Source organism: Stegastes partitus, unplaced genomic scaffold, assembly GCF_000690725.1.
Source record: "Stegastes partitus isolate 25-593 unplaced genomic scaffold, Stegastes_partitus-1.0.2 Scaffold1157, whole genome shotgun sequence".
Classification (NCBI taxonomy): domain Eukaryota; kingdom Metazoa; phylum Chordata; class Actinopteri; family Pomacentridae; genus Stegastes; species Stegastes partitus.
This window is the reverse complement of record NW_007578888.1, coordinates 211,211-231,185: the sequence shown is the minus strand read 5'-3', so window position 1 is coordinate 231,185 and position 19,975 is coordinate 211,211. Positions and strand designations below refer to the sequence as shown.

The 19,975-nt window shown below is 41.5% G+C and overlaps 1 protein-coding gene across 1 annotated transcript in view; it reads right to left on the bottom strand.

Moving 5' to 3' along the window:
* Nucleotides 1–6: 6 nt before the first annotated feature.
* LOC103368458 (E3 ubiquitin-protein ligase NEDD4-like) overlaps nucleotides 7–19,975 on the bottom strand; it is a gene marked incomplete at its 3' end in the record, with an annotated part of 41,517 nt that continues 21,548 nt past the window's right edge. The window contains exons 6-19 of the mRNA XM_008296852.1: nucleotides 19,095–19,130; nucleotides 18,371–18,421; nucleotides 16,886–16,947; nucleotides 16,497–16,599; nucleotides 15,428–15,582; nucleotides 14,389–14,524; nucleotides 14,072–14,260; nucleotides 13,811–13,888; nucleotides 11,576–11,635; nucleotides 9,700–9,837; nucleotides 8,520–8,696; nucleotides 4,840–5,037; nucleotides 1,801–1,878; nucleotides 7–61 (exon numbers count right to left, since the gene is read on the bottom strand). Coding sequence (XP_008295074.1) covers nucleotides 7–61; nucleotides 1,801–1,878; nucleotides 4,840–5,037; nucleotides 8,520–8,696; nucleotides 9,700–9,837; nucleotides 11,576–11,635; nucleotides 13,811–13,888; nucleotides 14,072–14,260; nucleotides 14,389–14,524; nucleotides 15,428–15,582; nucleotides 16,497–16,599; nucleotides 16,886–16,947; nucleotides 18,371–18,421; nucleotides 19,095–19,130 — 1,516 coding nt within the window. The remainder of the gene's footprint in view (nucleotides 62–1,800; nucleotides 1,879–4,839; nucleotides 5,038–8,519; nucleotides 8,697–9,699; nucleotides 9,838–11,575; nucleotides 11,636–13,810; nucleotides 13,889–14,071; nucleotides 14,261–14,388; nucleotides 14,525–15,427; nucleotides 15,583–16,496; nucleotides 16,600–16,885; nucleotides 16,948–18,370; nucleotides 18,422–19,094; nucleotides 19,131–19,975) is intronic.

Below are 19,975 nucleotides of genomic sequence, written 5' to 3'. Positions count from 1 at the left end.
TCTTACTGTGGTCAATGTAGAAGGTGCGTCCGTCTGTGTGAACTCTTTCTTCCCATCCAGGCTGGAAAAGAAGCAAAAGAGAAGAAGGGTGAGGAAACAACAAGACAGCACCGTCAAACAGGCCGTGCTCAAATAGTTATTTAAATCCATCCATTTGTTGTTGTTTTTTTTCCTTTTTGAAATTTGTGTTTGATTGAACTTGACTGAACCATCAAATGGTCCGAACACTGACATCCCGGTAGTGCAGGCGAGGCAAGCTCAATCAAACGCCACAAAGGAAATGAAAGGATTTTGGGGTCCTATTTGAGTCAGGTCTGACACAGCGGCAAGGCAGGGATACGACCACAACATGAAGGTTAATCACCACTACTAGTTCAAACCGGTACACCGCCACTGACACGGTGAGCACTCAGGCCACACACACTCGTACGGCACCAGCAATCAAGCAATTAAAACAATTGCAGTAGATTGAGAGTAAAGGGGTGGGGAGAGGGACAGAGTCTGACAATCTGTCGAAACAGGGTGTAGCTACAGAAAGTACAGTAGATGTGTTTCTAAGTATGCTGCTGCTGCTGCATGAGTGGAGACCAGACTGGAAAGCTGATAACACATGCAGCATACAGCCAATTCCTTCCTCTGACATACAGTTCCTTTTGTTTCCTTGCAAACCTCCCTCCCTCCCTCCCTCCCGCATTTCCCCCCCATCAGTTCTGCCCTTTATTCACCCCATTTCCTCCATCGGTCCTTCTTGTTCATTCTCCTTCTCTCTCTAACAAATGCCAGGGGCATCTCGCCTTGTTACGCTTCCCCCAACTCGACTAACTGTGCCTCAGGCGCTGGCACAGGTACACAGACCTGAAGCAGTCTGAGGAATCCCAGGAGAATGGTGGGGAGCTCCAAATGTTAATTGTTAACAGAAGGGGTGGCGGTGGTGCGGGGAGGACGCACACAGAGAGAGGAAGTGGGGTAAAATACTGTTCAACTGAAAGGAAGGGAGAGGTACAAGTCCATCCATGCCGGTCATGAGAGAGAAAGAGAAAAGATAGAGAAGAGGATCAAAAGAAAAAGGAAAATCATAAGAAAAAGAAATCGCAAGGCTGTCTGCAGGCATTTGACCAGACCAGACTGGACCAGACAGGTAGGTAAAGGCAGGCAGAGGGAGGGAGGCACCAACCAACCTCCTCTGGTAGGTTCTGCCAAACAGACATGGCCAGGTGTAGAAGAAGTAGCATACATTAGATCCATCAGAACGGAGAGAGAAGAGAAAGAGGGAGAGAGAGAACACACACACATGCACACACACCACACAAGCCTGTGAGATGTACAAACCCAGAAAGCTGTGATTATCAAACATCTAGCTGCGGTAACGTTTGGCCCACTTGCTGGGAGTTTGCTTTAGTTGACTGAGTCTTCACCTTCTAGTTAAGGATTATTACAGACCCCACACTGAGTTTATAATTTCCCCCACCCCTTTGTTCTTTAACAGGAATAAGAAAAAAAAAAAAACACATGATCTCATCTTTAAAAGCAAAAGTCATCTAAATCTAAACATAAACGTACCACTCAGTCAAGCTTACTAATCTGAGCAAGATAAATAATTGTTGTTTCTTATTCGTATTTCAACTAAGGATCCAGATTACATCAATCTATATGAATTGGTTTGTCATAAACACAAGAACATGCAGTGACAATGGTGAGTGAACAAAGCTAAGCAGTTATTGTGATTTATGAGGTTGTTAAAAGTGTGCTTTGTGGGCCAAAGGTTAAATATCCAGTCGGTCTAATTGTGACTGTACTTACAGGAAGAGGGCCGAGGTCACCAGGCTCCATTGAGTTCTTATTCCTCATATGGACTGGATATTTCAATCTGGGATCCTCCTAGAAGTCAGCAGCAGAAGGCAGGAAGAGACACAGAACAATTAAGAAGAAGAAGAAGAAAAAAACAACTGCAAACTTTCTGGGTTTCTTTCTGGTTAAAGGATAACACAGCATCTCATCATTACACAGAGTTCCCGCTAATTTCAAGAAAGGCAATTTTGAGGTATAGTTAATAGTATATAACCAGGATGAACTGCTTTCCTAGTTTTCACATCATATCACATTGTATTTAGGATTTCCAGTCCAAAAACTCTGCCCTTACATGTACCTCAAATGCAGATTTAAAGTGAGCCCAGAGAAATCTGCACATAATAAAACAAATGAAGCAACAATAAGAAAAAGATGTTTTCTGAGCAGAGGGGGACTTTCAATGCATAATGAATCTTTTGTTGTTGTAAAAACCGACTAGCAGACATTGAAACTGGATTAACGTTGAGTCACAGTAAACATTTAATCATCCCCAAATTCAGTCATTAACATCTCCACAGCTGTCGGGCAAAAATGAGTCACGTTGGACTCGACGGATTAAAGACTCTTAGGAGAGTTCTGAAACAACAACAAAATCTTGTCACCATCATCAGGTCAAAGTGAGATTTGATTTTCATTTTCACCGAATCAAAACTGTAAATAAGAGAGTAAATAGCAGCCGTCTAACAATGACTTGGCAATCATTGAGGTTGCTGAACCTGCTCTGACAATTCTCAGCTGCAGCTCCACCAAATTTAATGCAACAGACATTAGCACTAACAATGGTACATTCTTTGTAATCATAGCTCTTAATCGTTCACAGAATGGCGGGGGGAATAACAAAGTTGACATTTTATGATCCTTTCAATTTCATTGTCAGTTATGGTGACGAAGGTATGCTCTGTATTTTATAGCTGAATAGTAAACACATCAGTGCTTTCTGATGGACCAATTTCTAAAGCTGTTTGTTTCAGGATCGTGTCTGATGGTATTTTATACATTTGTAAGTCAGGACAAAGCTACAGACGCATATTTACACATTTTGCAAAAGACCCCAAGACTAAAACTGTAGCTTCTACAAGTGATAAAACGTGATTCAATATAAGTACTATTGTTGTTATTAACCAGTGGCTCTCGAAAAACAAACATTATCTGTATTTTCTAAGTCTTCTCCTAACAGAAGACATAACTGTGAACAGGAACTAAGGTGAATGGCCATGTGGTAGTTTCATTCTTTATGCTTTATGGAGTCCCTTTAAGCAATAAAACGGTGAATTTCTGAATGATAGTTCAAATGATGCTCCGACCATTCAGACTGAATTTATGAACACATCCAGAGTTAAACATTTAGCTGGTCCATGGTCACTTTTAAATCCTGAACCCATGTTATTAACCCAGATCTGTTTTCTTAATTTCTCCACCACCAAAAGCAGAACTGATAATGTCAGAGCATATTTTTTTCTTCTTTGAAATTTTGTCCGGGACCTGTTTAATATCAGGTGTTGGCACGTCAAGGTTTAAGGAGTCTTTATTATCCCCTTGGGGTACTTTGCAGCCAGCAGTGAAACAATCCATCGGTGTAACAACATACAGTTACTTATCCCTAACTGTAATGAAAACTTCATCCCAAACAAGCCCAAATGAAACTTTACCTGTAGCTTTAAAGTTCTTTGACATAAATAAATGAGTGTATGGATTGTGTTTTTCTCTGTGTCTATTGTGACGACCCTCCACATGGGCACTAGGTGTCCCTGTCTTTTCTTTTTGCAGAGCTGTATGAGGGTGGTCAGCTGAATGAGCCACACCTGGGCCCAGCAGCTCTGTCATATAAAACCTCCTCATTTTCTGTCTCTGGTTCTCTCTGACAGGAGCTGCTTCTCTTCAGACACCAGCAGCACAGTTTTCTGTTGCTTAAATGCACATTTTGGTTGGTTTATTTATTACAATAAATACCTTTAGTCACCACATAGTTGTTGTCTCCTGGTTTTTGTTACAGTTTTTGAGTCAAGCTGTGACACTATTGTTAGGATTAACTACATGTTTGTTTCTACTGTTCAGGCTGATGGGCTCCAGCCATTTCCACCTCTGTTCATTGACCCTAATCAGTTCAGAGGGAGCCGACCACCCAGCTCCCTCCAGTGTTTATATCATCATTACGACATATTTGCAGGGAAAAGTCTTCCAAGCATATCCATTAATATCTACAAGATCAGGACTGAATACATAATGTAATCTATCCAGCCAACCTAACACTATGAACGGACAGGTAACATGAATGAAAGTTGTGAAAACGGCAATCCTGAAAGTGGCAGAGCGTTAAATTATTACCGTGTTTAAAAGTACAGCTCATTACCACCCAGCAGCTACTCCCTAAAGCATATGAGACATCAGTGTGGCTACATTTCTCGGTTGACTGACTACACTTTAATATTGATGTCATCCCACAGATTTTTTAAATTCAGGAAGCATATGTCTTCACCGACATGATTCAGGGTGCATTCAAGAGCCCACAGCTTTGTTCACGGTGTTTGAGGATGTAAACAGTCGTCCGGCTGTTATAACCTCGTCTGGTCCCTGAACATCATTTCCGCTGCCAGCTGCTGTGGAGATCTTACAGTTTGCTTTTTATCAAAAGACAAGTATGTTAAAAATACTTCCCATGACAACGCTGTGATTTTTAGGATATTCTTCAAGAAAACCCCTCAACAAAAAAAGAATGACCCAAGGGAATCCTAAATACAACAAGGTTCTTTTTGTCTGAAGTGAGTGAACTTGACTTTCACGCCACCAGATGTCAGTAAAAGATTCTCTAAGCTCAACACGAACCACTGCTCTAGATGTCTTAATATTGGATTAGTCAAAATGTCAAATAATGCAGAAAATCACATTCAGAAAGCAAAATAAAAGTGCTTTTCTTCATTCATATTTTTAGAAAATCATTTCATTTAAAGCAACATTCACTCTCCAGACATTCAGCACTGCTTGCCAGCTCACCCAGGTGGTGGCTCTGCTGTTGTGGTCGATGAAGAAAGGCCGTCCATTTGGGGCTATTCTCATCTCCCAGCCTGGGGGCAGGAAGCTCTGCTGGGTCTTGTGCTGCGATTTTGGGGAGCTGTAAGGGGACGGCTGGGGAGACTGTGGATTGGAGAGCGTGTCTTTCACAGCCCTCCGTACCTGGATGTTGTTGGCTCCCTGGAAACAAAAAAAAAAAGGAAAAATAAAAATAAACAAGGACAATATTACCTGCTACATTCAAGCAAAAGGAGAGAACGAGTAGATACGGTTAAAAGAAAAAATGTTAAAACCAAATATGGATGACTGACAGTGTGACAGAACTCATCAATGATCCCAAAACACACAATCACAAACAACAAACAATAACAAAAAAGGAACACAGTCTTCCAAGAGTTCCTTTTTATTTTCCGTTTTTAAAAAAGCTGAATAAGATAATAAATCTCATCACCACCAACCGTCGCCATCTAACACTTTCACACTCGGATAAAGTGTTATCATCACCATCATCCTCGCAATATCACATCCGAGAACGCCAGGTTAATTTTTGATTCCCACGTAAAGACGAGGGCTGCGAGCTAATCGACACCCACGCTGCACCTCCATCAACCTGTCGATGAAAATGTCAAGAAATGTCACAGATGTCAGCTCCAACCGATCCTCTGGATAATGTTCCTGAGGCTGAATGCAACAATAATCGCTTTTTTTTTGTCATTTCCACTTCCTCTTTGGTTTTCTAGATGATGTTAAAGTCTAAGAAAGGCCTTAAATCATTTACGACTACCGTGAACTCCTTATTAATGTACTTCTAGTGACAAATAACCTCAGTATAGTACCAGAAACTATTCACATACATGAGAATCACCATCTCTGGTATCTAAAGCTTCTAAAGCAACCTCAAACAGACCAAAGATGTCCAGAGTAATGACTGTTCCTGCGTTACATTATTATTTTAGCAGTAATTATCACGGGCTGATCGGATTTTTAACAAGACAAAAGACTGCATTAATTAATCACAGACCTCCCACCTCCCCTGGAAGTTGTAATTACAACATTCAGCAGCGAGTATTTCACTTCCCTTCACTTTCACAATGCCTTGTTAACACACACACACACTCACACTCACACGCACTTTAATTAAACCCCCTTCAGGTCTTTTCCCTCAGCAGTAGAAAGAGATCTTCGCCACCGACTGAAGCCATTAAATGAAGCAGAGGGTCAAAAAGAGACCATCCATTTATAGATACAATGTCTTGGTCTTAATTAGTCAAGTTGGTAGTAGCGTAATGGCCATAGTGCATAATTTAAAGTTTAAGATAAGATTTATTTTACGTCGAGGAAAAATGTGTTCAGAAGATAAAGGACTGAATCAGAAGTCACATTACACAAACTGCAACACAAACCGACAACCTCTGATAGCGTTCAGACGTGTGATTATCCCCTGAGGTTATTTGCATAAAGTCGTGACCTTAAAAAGGTTGCAATTCAATATTTTACCTGTAGTGCCATGTGGCTAACACATTAACCACCTGTTCTGTCTGATTATTAACACCACCTGAGAACCAAGAGTACCCTGCTTTGGATTTATATCACTGCTGCATGTGTTGCATTTCACTGCAGTTTAAAGTTGAGCTCATTTTCACTACATACACACTAATCTACAGTAATGCACCACGTTCTGTCAGATCATATGATTGTAGCATCACTGTGCTGTAAGTTATCTCCCCTTCAGACATGGCCTCCTTTCAGTTAATCTGACGACATCTGAACGTTTCGACTTCATGCCTGAATGAGCGCCCTGGTCAGTCTTCTGGAAAAAGTCGCAACAGCTTTCTTACTAAGTGAGACCTTGTAACATTTCAGTATCACGTTCAACACGGCACAAGTCTCAACTGCTTGCCCTGACGGACAGGCATGCACAAGCAACGAGTTGTTGGAAGGCTTTTTTTCCACTTTTCAACACCAATATCGGTCCAAAGAGACAAATAAACATCTTCTTGTTCATCTTGAGCTACAAGTGCACATCTATTATAAACTGAAATGTTCATACAAATAAAAACTTTACTGCAGTGAAGACAGATCAAGCCAGATTAATGAGATTTACCAATAAGAAACATAATCTGGAGCTGAGGTTTCGTTTGTTGCATGCAGTCCTTTTCCTGAGTTTAATAAGTACCTGCAGCAGAGTTGTGCCAGTAACTTGATTAACTACTTATAATTCAGAATTTTCCCTCACAAGGGAACATCGTCAGTTCAGGATCTACTGGAAGGTCCCACAGTGTCTGAAACGTGGTTAACAAGTCAACTTTTCATGACAAACAGCCCTGCTTTCCGCTTTGTTTAACTAATCTCTGAACCACTTCTGATCATTTACAATCAAGTCAATAAAGCGCGCAACAGTGCAGCATTTAGTGTGTCCACTGGATGAGCTGAATCAAACATGTGGAGTGGCTGCTCCTCAATAAAATCACTGAAACACCGTCTTTCATTAAGATTTCTGCTGGTTAGAAGCGTTTAAGTGCAGAACAGCTGAAGATACAGCGCTTCAAGTATGACACGAGTTATCCCTGGATACTTACCTTTTTGCTCATGAAAGTTGGTGTTAACATATACGTGTACATTCTTGATTTTATTGTTGAAGAATGAGATTACAGCTCCAACAAAGTACAGCAAAGGGACAGCAGCAGATACTGGCTACTGTCTGATATCCTTATGTTCTTTGTAAGACTTGAGTGTGGAAGCTCATATCACAGTAATGCCTAAAACAGCTGTGTAGCCATTATGAAGAAGAACAAAAGGTGAGCAGTGAGCTACAAATCAGGACATAATTCCTATGTCCTGTATTTACAATTTGTCCTGCCTTATATTAATCTTAACATAACTGTAGTATCTAACAATAGAATTTTTACTAAGTGCCATTGTCTTCTTACAATGGCCTCTGGATTTAAGGATATTAAGTTTCCAATCATTGATTTGGGTTTCCTCAGGTTTCTTGTATTGAATCACAAGAATCTTTTGGGACCTACAATCAATGTAAATAATTTGATCATGCAGCATTAACTCAGTAATTTACCACACCAGCTTCATCCTGTTAGTGTTCTGTCTTAAAAACACACCATGCTCCAGAATGAAATGCTGACTCGGGTAAGAGTGCACAAGGTTCACAAAAACCTCCTTCTCACTACCACCAAAGCTGGAGTAAAGCCCAAATGATATCACTTGAGGAATTATTGTTCAACTGATAGCTGCTCCATTATTTCTATTATTCATTGATGAGAACAAAGAAAGAGCAAAGTGAAGGAAAAGAATCGTCATCAATGGAGAGGTGAAAATAAGAGATGAGAAGAAAAGACTGATTAAACAATGAGATTCGCATTTCCAGACGCTTGGCAAGGCCGGGAAGAGAGAGAAGCAGCGTCAAGACGGAGATAACCTGAAAAGGGGAGCGCTAATAGACCAGACGGTGTGATGCTGAAGAAGGAAATGAAGGACAGACTGATGCAAATAGGTCATGATCATGGTTTGGTCACCTTGGACCAGCATGAAAAGAAAGCGTGGGAGGGTGAAGACTAGAAAAGAAAGAGGACAGTCCTCGGGCGGTGAAAATAGGGAAAAGAACAGAGGTGTGGTGGAACGGGATAGTACAAGGGGCTAAATCTCACCTCCAAGGGGGTGGAAAGGGTGACAGTAGGGGAGCTGAGGCTACGAGGTCGTCGGACTTGGGGCTCATGGAGGTGGTTGTTGGAGGCATTGGAAGAGGAGGAAGGGGTGGATGCGGGTGTCAGGGCCGACGCTCCTCCCGACGCTGCTGCTGAGGTGCTGGCTCCGTCTTCAGTCAGCTGTCAGTGAGAACAGCACTTTTGAGGTTAAGTGGGGTGGGAATAAAGCAAGCAATGCCGTTTGCGAACACAAAACTTCATCTCATCATGCTTTCAGAGATGCTTGTCAGCACCGGAATGGTCTGGATGCAAGCTTTGTCTCTCAGGAAATGAGTTCCTAAAATCTTAAAAGCAAGGGTCATTTAGGCCCATGAAGAAAACAATCATTTCTGTCATTTTAAAATACAAAATAAAATATGATTAAGACTATATGTCCAACTAGAAAACAGGGACAAAGACTTGAAGTAAGTTAGTAGCGGTACTTTGAACCCTAGCCTAAGTGGCAGGCACAATGGGTAAACCCACATTTACGACATTGTTATGTAAATCGCTTGGCAGCTTCCTCTCCTTCTGAGTAACAACAAAAACAGATGAGAACCAAAGAATGAGGAGACTATGTGATGAAGAACAGGTATAATACAGCAGGCGGCGTTCGGAAAAAAGCACAAATGAAAGTGTGGATTTTAAAGAGGAGAGACGTGAGCGTCAAACAATACACCCAGTCCCATGTAGCAGTCTCTCTGCCAGTTCAGACTATGTGGTGCTGCCTCATTTTGCAGACAGAAAGACAGGGGGGGAAGACGAGTGGAAAAACGGGCGAAATGGGAAAAGGGAGGGAAGAGTGGTGGTTGCGGTTCCATGCCAGGATTTAGAAAGGAGGGACCAATACAGAGTTCATCCTATTACCAAACAAAATGCTGGACGAGAGAAAGAAGACGAACAGTAAAGTCGGACAGAGCAGGAAACTAGACAGAGAGAAAGACAGAAAAAGAGACTTTGAGGCTTCAAAGCTGTGTCTCTTTCCGTCATTCTTTGCGGCTACACAGAGGAGAAACACAAGGGGGAATAGAGGAAGTAGAGGTCCGACACACAGGCCAAGGCCACGACAGGGGCCGAGGTAACGTCCAGTCCCATGCATAGAGTCCAGCCAACCCCCGACAGCCAGCCGTCAGACCTGCTGTACCTGCACAATTGGCCTAGTCCAAGTAGTGGTGCGGTTGTTATGGTTGACGTAATAAGTTCTTCCCTTGGCGTCCTTCCTCTCCTCCCATCCAGGGGGCAGGCCAGGGGTGGTCAAGGAGTAAGCAGTCGCCGAGGGAGACTGGCCAAGTGTAGAGAGAGAGCAAAGCAAAGACAGCTAATCAGTACAGGCTAATGTGCTTAAAGACACGTGGAGGGAATCTTTTAATATTCTTAAATGATTCTGCAGGGAAAAAGACAACTGGACAGAAATGTGTGGTTTCAATAAAGCTGACTTGAGAACCAGAGTTATTCCAACATACCACATGTTTTTTTTCTTATCGTCTAGCAGCAACACAAAGGCTTGGCAATCTTTTCCCATTCTAGCTGCACAGTATGGAAACACTTCAGGAACAACATGTGACAAAGGATGCTTTTAACCCTCTGAACCCCTTGCAGATTTGAAAGACTTTTTTTTTTTTTAAATTGAAACTAATTACATTTATCAGAGCCAGAAACTATGAAACCAGATTTTTTTTTTTAGATTTGGAACTTTCTGACAGTCCTTGAACTAATTATGTGTGGCTTTTAGTTCCATCAGGAAAATTAACCAAATCTAAGCTTGCAAGCATGATCATTAATGTTGGCCCAACCAAAAAACTATTTGTTGCACCAACAGTCATGTGACAAAAATTCAGGGACTTGGCTGAACTGCAGGCTGTGTTTACACAGATAGAAGATAAGTATGGAAGCAAATTAAAAATCTAAGCAGTAAAATATCTATAGAATGTAGAGTCACCTTTTTTTTCCCTTCCAATATTGACAACCCCTGTGGGCACTTAGACAAATGTTGCACAGTTGAGTGGAGGTTTTGTCAATTTTTAGGTAATCGAAGAAGTTACACTTTTATTGTTTTATGATTTATGGCAATATAACTGTTTCACACTGCACTAAAAACATCAATGATTTTTTCCCTACTTCTAGCCATGGTTGCACTGTTTCCATAAAGGTGGAAGACTTCATATTAAAAATATGACAGGAGCAAATACAAAAAAAACAACTAGAAACAGCTTGCGGTTCAGAGGGTTAACTCTTATATGCATATGGAGTCAACCTTCACCCACAAAACACAATGAAACACAGATTGGCACTGAAATAAATACCACATGCGGAAAAGTAGTTGAACATTATTGCTTTCCTTAGTGAACCATTAACCCTTAGTAGCACAAACATTATGGAAATAGTCAACCAAACGATCACGGCAGAAACTGTGGATTTTTTTTAGATTTCACTGTGCAAAGACGCTCGAACAATGGACACACTTCTTAATTGTTATCGATGGCGGTGATCATTACTTATCGTCTACCGGTTTTATTCACAATAAACACACATACACATACGCACAAGCACACACTGTATAACACTGATAACTGCTGCTCTAAGCTAGCACTTCATCACAACATCAGCTATAAAAGAACTAAACAAAGGGGAAGTTATTCAGGCATGATGGTAGTGATCAGCTTGCAAATGATCATTTTTACAAAACAAATCAATCACTTGTCAGAAACTATGTACATGTTAATAAGCATTTAGAAAAACGTCTGCTTTACATTTCAGAAAATAAAAAATGTATTACTTTATAGATTATGTATCATAGAAATGTGTCAATATGTGAAAATGTTTGTACGGTGCATAAATAGGAACAAAGTCTAAACAGCACATACAGTAGGATAAATGACTGAAAGCCCTCATTGTGCAGGTTGTTATGAACGCTATTCACAGAACTGTTGGGGTAACATCAAGCCCATCCTACATGATAACTGGGAACTATGAGGTGTGTGACGGATAGGGTTTATACTGTACATAAACTGAGATATTACCATATTCTCCTCACCACCTGAGACTGTTTGAGCTCTTGTTCTTCTGGTCTGGGACCTCTGCTGGTGGTAGACAACAGGGGAAGACGGTCTTTAGTTCACAGTATGTTATGTTTTCAATGCCAGTGTGGAAGTAAAGGGGCAGTAGTGAAGGCTGAGTGAGGAAAAACTGAATGGACAAAGTGGGGCATTCATTCTCAAAGGAGGCGAGGAGTGGCAGAGAGAGAGGAGCAATTTTTGTGATTATGGGCCAGGGTGGAAAAGTGTAGTTGCTGTGAATTTTTTAAAAAAATAAATAAATAAAAGCGATACCGAATGAAGCACACGAACAGAGGGGAAAAAACGGCTGTTGTGATTGGATGATTTGATTACACAAGAGGCAGATTTAGAAAAATGAAAAAAAAAAAAAAAAGCACTGTGCTGTTGGTAACGTTTGGATAGTAAACTGGAAAGTGAATCAACTTTAATATTAAGACAGAAAGAAAAAAAAAAAAAAATCAAGGCAGTCTGAGTCACAGGCGCTATCATGCTCTCATTTTTCCTGCTGGAGAGGAGACTCTTTTCCCTGAACTGTAAATTTAATCCCCAGCCAGTGCACCATCTTTAATTTCACCCCAAGTAGAAAATTATGTCGAGGCTGCAGAACACCAGTCGGAGAAAACAGTCGTGTCCCCAAGATGTCAGAGCAGTGAAGTGATTTACTGCCCTCAAGTTCACAAAAGGAGTTTTAATCTCAAATGTCGACTTTACAAAAATGATCAAATGCAAAAAAATAAAAAAAGAGAGTCTTTTCATTCAAGCAAGATGTACCGCAAGGACGACGACAATATATACTGATATACCTGGAAAACAGTGAGCAACCTGACATGTACTTTATAGCTATAACCCAGCTTTATAACTGCAGGAAGGAATGACCTCAACTGTGATTTCTAACATCAAACCTAAAACAAAGCTCAAACACATACATGCTCAGACCTGCACTTAACTTCTTTGAAATTTCTAGGAAGTTGAATTGCCTGTTGCCCCCATGCTGAATGTACTTTCACTATAACAGTTCAGTTTATAACAGAAATACCCTCACCAGCCTACCAAATCCAGTTTTCCCACATTTCTGTTTCGCCCAACTGATCTTAATCTACCATTACTAACACTCGACATTAACTGTAGAAATATTTTTCACATTAGAAGTCTAATAGTATTACAGAGGGTGGATGTAATAAATCCACTGGATGAGCTGAGTTGTATTCAAGGTATCTTAGCAGTGATCAGGAAACATGTACTGTCACTAACTTCTAATTACGAGTCATGGCTATCTTTATCCAGGTACAAACACCACCAATCCACCAAGATACACATGTAGTATTATTTAGGAATTGTTTGGCTGTAACCAAGTTTGTTATGACATTCATAGATCCCTGCACAAACACAGTCACAGAAAACTGTTTTGTTTTTTTCCCTGAGGAAAGTGTCTTTCTACTTTAAATATTTAATTACTCACTACACCCAGTGGTAATTATTAAACCCGGGACAGAAACCAAACAAAAGCAGTTTAAATTTCCCCTCAGATGGCTTCTTAACTGTCGTCCTGAGAAACTTATCATTCAAGGGAAAGACTGACATCAGCACTTGTACTTTTCCTTGGCTTGACAATTCCAAAGCTCGCTGCGGTGACTCAGCTGTGTGACAAACATCTGATTCAGGTCTTGTGACAGTTTGTTGAGCTGAATCTTCACTGATGCTGTGACTCAGGACTCTACGGGGAACGCCTGAACTGATCTGGTGCTGTCCTCAAACTTACGTCCCCGTCAAGGGAGTTCTACTGGACTGGTTATTCTGATGGCACACAGCTGTAAAGCCAACATTTCTACGATACACCAAACATAGTAGCATGTGACTCACAAAAGAGCAGAGAGCAGTAATGAGAGAGAAGGAGGAGGAAGTGTGGTGATCCTACAGAGACAAAAAGTATAGTAAGTCGTGGAAAATTGAAGGAGAGAAGGAAGAACGGGTGAGTAGGTAGCGACATCTGCCTCGAATGATCAGGTGGAAATTGTAAATGCAAGGAGCAAAGAAGGTGATTTCATATGTGGTGCAACCACAGCACTTAGACATGCGGACAGAGAGGAGGTAAATGACACAACAATACCAACCTGCTCATGTAGAGAGGAAAGGAAAGGGAGGAATTAAAGGAAGAAAGTGAACAAACTAGAGAAATATCAAGGCTTCAGAAATATGTACCGTAAGAGGAGGAGCCTGGGCCTGATCACTGACGCCATCCGTCATACTTGAGGACCGGAGTCTGTTTGACAGCTGGCCCTGTTCAAAGCAAGCAAGGAAGGGAGTAAAAATGTTATCGCTAGGACTGGCTGTCACTCTAATGCTTGACAAAAAGTACCGGCCTGGAAATCTGCCTGACTGCCCACATTTAATCCATTAATTCATTTAAATCTGGTGTGGCTGAGGTTTTGACTACGGCAAATTACAGTGTTTTAGTCTCACCAGAGCGGAGCTGGGCCCTGGCACTTCGCCATTAGTATCGGGAGTGAGAGACAGCCTCAGATTTAAATCTTCAGAGAACTCCTGGGTGATGGGTGTTGGCGGGTGCTGTGGTGTCAAGACGGAGGAGGGACCAGGCAGTGACTGGGCCAAGCTGTCGTTAGGATCCTCTTCTGTGATGAGCTCCCAGGACTACGGGAACAACAAGGAGATACAACCGTGATACAGTAATAACGTTTAATGACCTTTTATTGCTTGGAACAACTGTGGCTCAGTGTGTGTGTGTTCACAGTATGCATGTCTGTGTTCTGTTCTCTCACATTGTCTATGTCTCTGGGCTCCAGGTGCTCGTTTTCGAGATCTTCACTGATGTGGCGTCTCGAACGGAAAACACGGTGCGCTTCCTGATGGATTTGCCGCTGTTGATTGTCACTCTCAGTCTCTGAAATCACATCCCTGAGAAAGAAGAAGTGATGACATAAAAGTGATATTAGAAATCGCAAATAAATGAGAACCAAAACTCAATCAATAGCTAAGGTGGTCTTAACAGTCCTGAGGAGGATTAAATTAGTAACTAGGGCTAAAAAACTAACAAAAGTCTTTCACTCATCAGTTTGATGTGCACAGGCTTATTCTGAAAATTGAGGACATAATATCTGTCCCTTGTGTGTTTATTAAGCCATTGCTTCATGCCAGCTGTTTTTTTTCTGGAGGGAAAATGTTGAGAAATATCGTTACTGATTTTAAAAGAGAAGACTGATACTTTTCTTATATCTTTCTAAATACAAAACTAAGACAGACAGGGATTAGCTTTGCTGAGCATAAACATGGTATATTTGCTCAATCCATAAAAACGTGTCTAAGTGAAAGAATAACATTAGAAATGTATAAACTATTCAGAATAATAAGTGACTTTTAGAAGCGTCATTGGGCAGAATGTGTTACCTTTGGAAAGGTTAGCTATTCCTGTTACTTTCTGTGTTTTGTTTTGTTTTGCGCAGGTTGTTGTATATTGCTTCGTAGTGACCATGCAGTTCATAGTGGTTGAAACAATAACATCAAATGAAGATGGTGGCCATCATTTCAAGTCCTGATTTGACTGCTTTGAATGAACTTGACAAAAGCCGATCTATCTGCCTACGTGACATGACACTAGGTGCTCTAATGGCTCAGGCATTAGAACGCCGTACAAGTTGTGAGTCCACATTAGGCGTCACAGAACATTCTCATGGTGGCACTGTGGGAGCTAAACTCCCACAATGCTCTCTGCTTACCAACATCCCCCCCAACTCAATTAATAATTAACATCCGTACATCATCTGGCGCATGACTACCAAAATCTCAAGAGATGAGACGTACATGTTGGAGGGCCGTTTCCACTGTGTACTGCGGTTGTTGTGGTTCACGTAGTAGGTGCGTCCCAGGTTGTCCACCTTTTCTTCCCAGCCTGGAGGCAAAGGGGGCAGCAGTTGTTGGGGTCGCTGGGAGCCTGAGTCCGCAGACTCATCCCAGCCCTGAAACAGAGAGTCAAGATTTCTGACATAAGGTTGTGTGACTAACTGACTCGTAGCTCGGGCCAAAGATTACATTGTCACGGACTTCCCAGTGACACATCAGACACATTCACAACAGGATTTAATGGAAGAGGGGATTAAACTAAAGATGTGGCCGGTTACATTATTTCTTACTGCTGTGTTGTGCTTTGAAATGTTTTAGTTAACATTTACTGCCATGTATTTATGTCTGACAAGCTGCCAGCAGGCTGGTACATCTCACTATGACTGAGCTAATGTTTAGACATCAATATCATTACCAAGGTGGATAAATCTGAACTCTCTTTAAGGACAGGCATGCAGAGAGGGAAACCACAGTGAAGACAGCGGGGGTCACATTGAACCTGCAGTGAAGGGATGTTAGTGAAATATAATTTGGCTGCGAGATGTAATCTTGCCTGAGTAGCCTTTCACTACTTTAAAATGTACAACACTTATCGTGCCCTCTTCTACAATCCACACTTAAACACACACGCAAGAACACACATTAAAATAAAAGAGGAGCTCCTATTTCTCTCCAAATAACAGGCCACATTGTAAATGGTTTTTCCAGACTTTGACCTGGAAAAGACTTTTACCAGATCCTGGCAGCAAGATGCTTCATGAATTCTCAGAGAAAAGAATCGAAAGAAGAGCCATCCTTTGTTCACTCGCTCCTAGTAAAGACTGCTCTCACATTTCTATTGGTCCAAAGTGGGACATTTAGTTTCGTCTTGAAGCTTAGAACTATGTTGTCTTTGTGTGGAAGGAAAGCATAAAACTAGAGTCTGGTTTGGCTTCACGTTATTATGAAAAACACAGTCAAAAGAATGGCTTAGGTAATGCTCAGTCAGCGGTTTAAACCAACTCAACAACAATAGTGGCCAAGATCTTACCTCAGCCTCCTCCCTCATCTCTCCAGCCTCCTCCTCATGTCCTCCTTGTTTGGGCAGATAGGCCATCTTCAGACGAAGGTAACCCTTCACCCTGGACTTGTGACTGGAAGGATAACATCTGCTCAAAATGCTTTGAAATGTTCATGAGTTTCCAAACTGCCTATTAGTCCCAGATGGTATTTCATCTCCAGTGTTTAACTGACACTCACATGAACCTACTGCTTCTGCTTACTGCTGTTGTGACCAGAGTCTACACTGTGTTGCAAACCATGATTTATATGTGATAATCTGTCACTGTCAACATAATTACATCAAATAAAGTTACATTATTTCATCCATTCTCACAGATCGTTTGTCAAATCCTGTTTGCTACACCCAGCAAATCTCACCTCCTTGGCCGCAAAAGGAAGTCTTTAAATGTGTACGGCCGCTCCATGGCAGGGTCCTCAGTCTGCGAAATTAAGAGGAGGTATTTGTTGTCAGCACTCAATTGAACAAACAAGAAAATACACATTCGACACCGCCAAAATATCGCAGTCTGCAGTTTACAGCATGGCTGCAACCGTCTGCACAGCCGCTCCAAGATCATTATGCAATGCTGAGCTTCTCCTGTTACATATTGAACAGCAGAAAGGTCTTCTGTAATTCACAGCAATCGCATGCTGCTCTCTGACTGGGCCGAACCAGTCCACACTGGCTGCTCTGACACTGAATGAGACTCTAAATTTCCATATCAAAAGTGCAACCCTAAATGCCAGAAAGGTTAATAAAAAATTTTAAAAAAATCAGAGATGTGATGCAACCAAATCTTCAATAACACCTTTGACATTTAGAATTGATGGTGACTTTGCAAATAAATGATCTACATAACAGTGCTGCTAAATTTGTTCTATGAAATGAGAGTCTTCTGCTGTACAGTGCATAAGACTGTGTTTGGAAAGTGTAGCTCAAGGTTCCAGGAGGCAAATGTAGCTACCAGATCCCTTCTTATGACTCAGCATCGCCGTCCTGATTCATGTAAAGTAAACGACTCTCTACGAGAAGCTAGTGAGGAGAAAAAGGTGATGACTATAGTAACAGCCAGCCACTATGAATAAGACAAAAAAAACCTCCTACAGCATGTAGTCACTCAGCCTCTTTGTTTGGTTAAATTAAGATTTGCAGCAGCAGGCAGCATTAGCGGCATCAGGACCAAATATTCTCTATCTTGCCCTACAGACCTCACCTCTCAACGTGACTCAGCTCGAGCTTTTATCTGCTAATAATTTCCTGGACCTATGGGAACTAAATAGGACATTAATAATTAACCCCAACAACTTTTACTGATAGGCTTTTAAGGTTGACAACTTAGAGAGAACTTCAGGGAGCCACAAACAGGCTGAGAGCACACTTGACGACTGAGGAGGGGCGCTGCAGCTTCGCTACGATTTGATGGTGTCTTTGTTTGCATTTCAGGTCCATTTACATAAAAAATAAAGTGTAAAAAAAACAACAACAACAAGCAAAGCACACAGATTCTGCATGTTGTTGTTTTCAAAAGCTGTTATCTCCCAGCAGTCCACACTTTCCAAGTACGTGTGAGTGTGTGAATCTGACAAGTATAGCTTTTTCCATTGGTTCTGAGGGCAGCACGCCCTCAGGACTCTCACTCTGTTTACATTCTAGACTGCCCGCTTTCCATTTCTAACAAGGAGAGTGCTGTTTGATCACAACAAAACGCTACTTGTGTAGCTAGCACTTTCTCACACTCAAGACGGGAGCACGCAAACACACACTCTGCCTGACCTTCACAGAGGTTAATCAGCAAAATTGAAGATAAGAAACAGCTGAGTATTCAAAACAGCGTTAAAGCAGTCAGTCTGTAAATAACTCACCGGCAAATGACTGAGAGGAACATCAACTTGTCCCAGGAAATCATCTCTGGTCTAGGAGAAAAAAACAAGAAGAAGGTCACCTTTCGCAGTGTAATTTTAGAAGCAACAGCTTTTGGTTTTTTTTAGTGTGTCTGGGGAAAACCAAAATTTCCAGTAAGGGTAGTGAAGGGAAAACCACAACGTTGAGGTAAATTACCTGGTGCACCGGGATATCCATTAGCATTTTGTGTGTATTTGTCACAGACAGAGAGAAAGACAAAAAGATTTTCATTTCATATGCAGCTCCATCCAGAAATAACCTCTAGCCTTACTTTTGAACACCTGTGGAGATCTGACAATCGCAAATAGCCGTAAGGCAGGAAAGAGAAAGTGCAATTTCTTCTACATTTTACTGCAACTACATCATACAACATTTGCCATAGTTTGTTATGGTTTATCAGTTAACTGCACTGTGGTCTATACTAATCTGCACAGACTTCCACAGGTGTCCAGACAGAAGGCTCAGCCTTGGATTTTATTTATGGACAGGCCTTTGGTATCACTTCAAAGGAGAAAAACCTGTGAACCCAGCAAGGAAAAATAACATCCACTGCCACCAGAAAGAAGCGAAGTCAACCAGACAGAGGGAGAGAAGGATTGATGTGACAAGAGGGAAGAACCAGGGAAGGTTTGTGTTTCAGATTTAAGAGGCCTATGGATTTGTCCACGATCGAGCAATGATTACCTGTCCGAGATGGAAAAGCCCATTCTTGGAAGCAGCCTGTGTGTGGGACACAATTTATTTAGACAACAGGCATAAACTAACAGTGATGTCTGTTTGCTGACACTGACTTGACAGGTAGGCCGGATTGAAAAGAAAAACCATGCATTGTACTTCTGTAGTCCAAATTGGGTTTGAGCTGTGAAGAAGGGCTGGGTGATATAGCTGACACATTTCTCATGTTTCATTTCAGTCAATATCTACAATTTTTTTTTTTTCTAAAACAGACCAGGAGGAAAAATGTTAAACTTGAATACACTGCCTTATTTTGAATTTAATCATTTTCAGGTGCAAGGCACACAAGTAATAATTTTAACAATAACACAACAAGGAAACATACAAATAAATGAAACTAATTAAGCATAGTGAACTCACTTTGATACACATTAGATACAGAAAGCCAGAAAGTCAACTTTGAGATAACTGACCTTGCGTGAGTAAGATGCAATAAACAAACTTTAAAAATACTCTTTAACTTCAGGTATGTGGACGTACATGGAGGGTGACCAGAGCAAAGCCGCCACACTGTGCTTAGGTTAAGGTTTTGAGTAGCTGCCCATGACCAGGTGTCACCGAACAGGGAGCCCACACCATCCTCTGTGCCACATCAAGTCAGTAAGCCTACACAGGGTTGTCTGGTCAGGAGTGAGAACTAGACTATTGGGTGTTTTTTGACCATGAAACAATTTCGCAAGGGCAAGCAGCAGTGCCCACTGGCCACTGCCTCCATCAGTAGAGGTCTACCGACACAGATTGGGGTGAGGAGAGGCCCAGCCACTGGCACATTTGTGTGTCTCGGTAGACCTGCAGAGAGGCCAGGAGGAAGTGACCAAGAGTAGCATGCT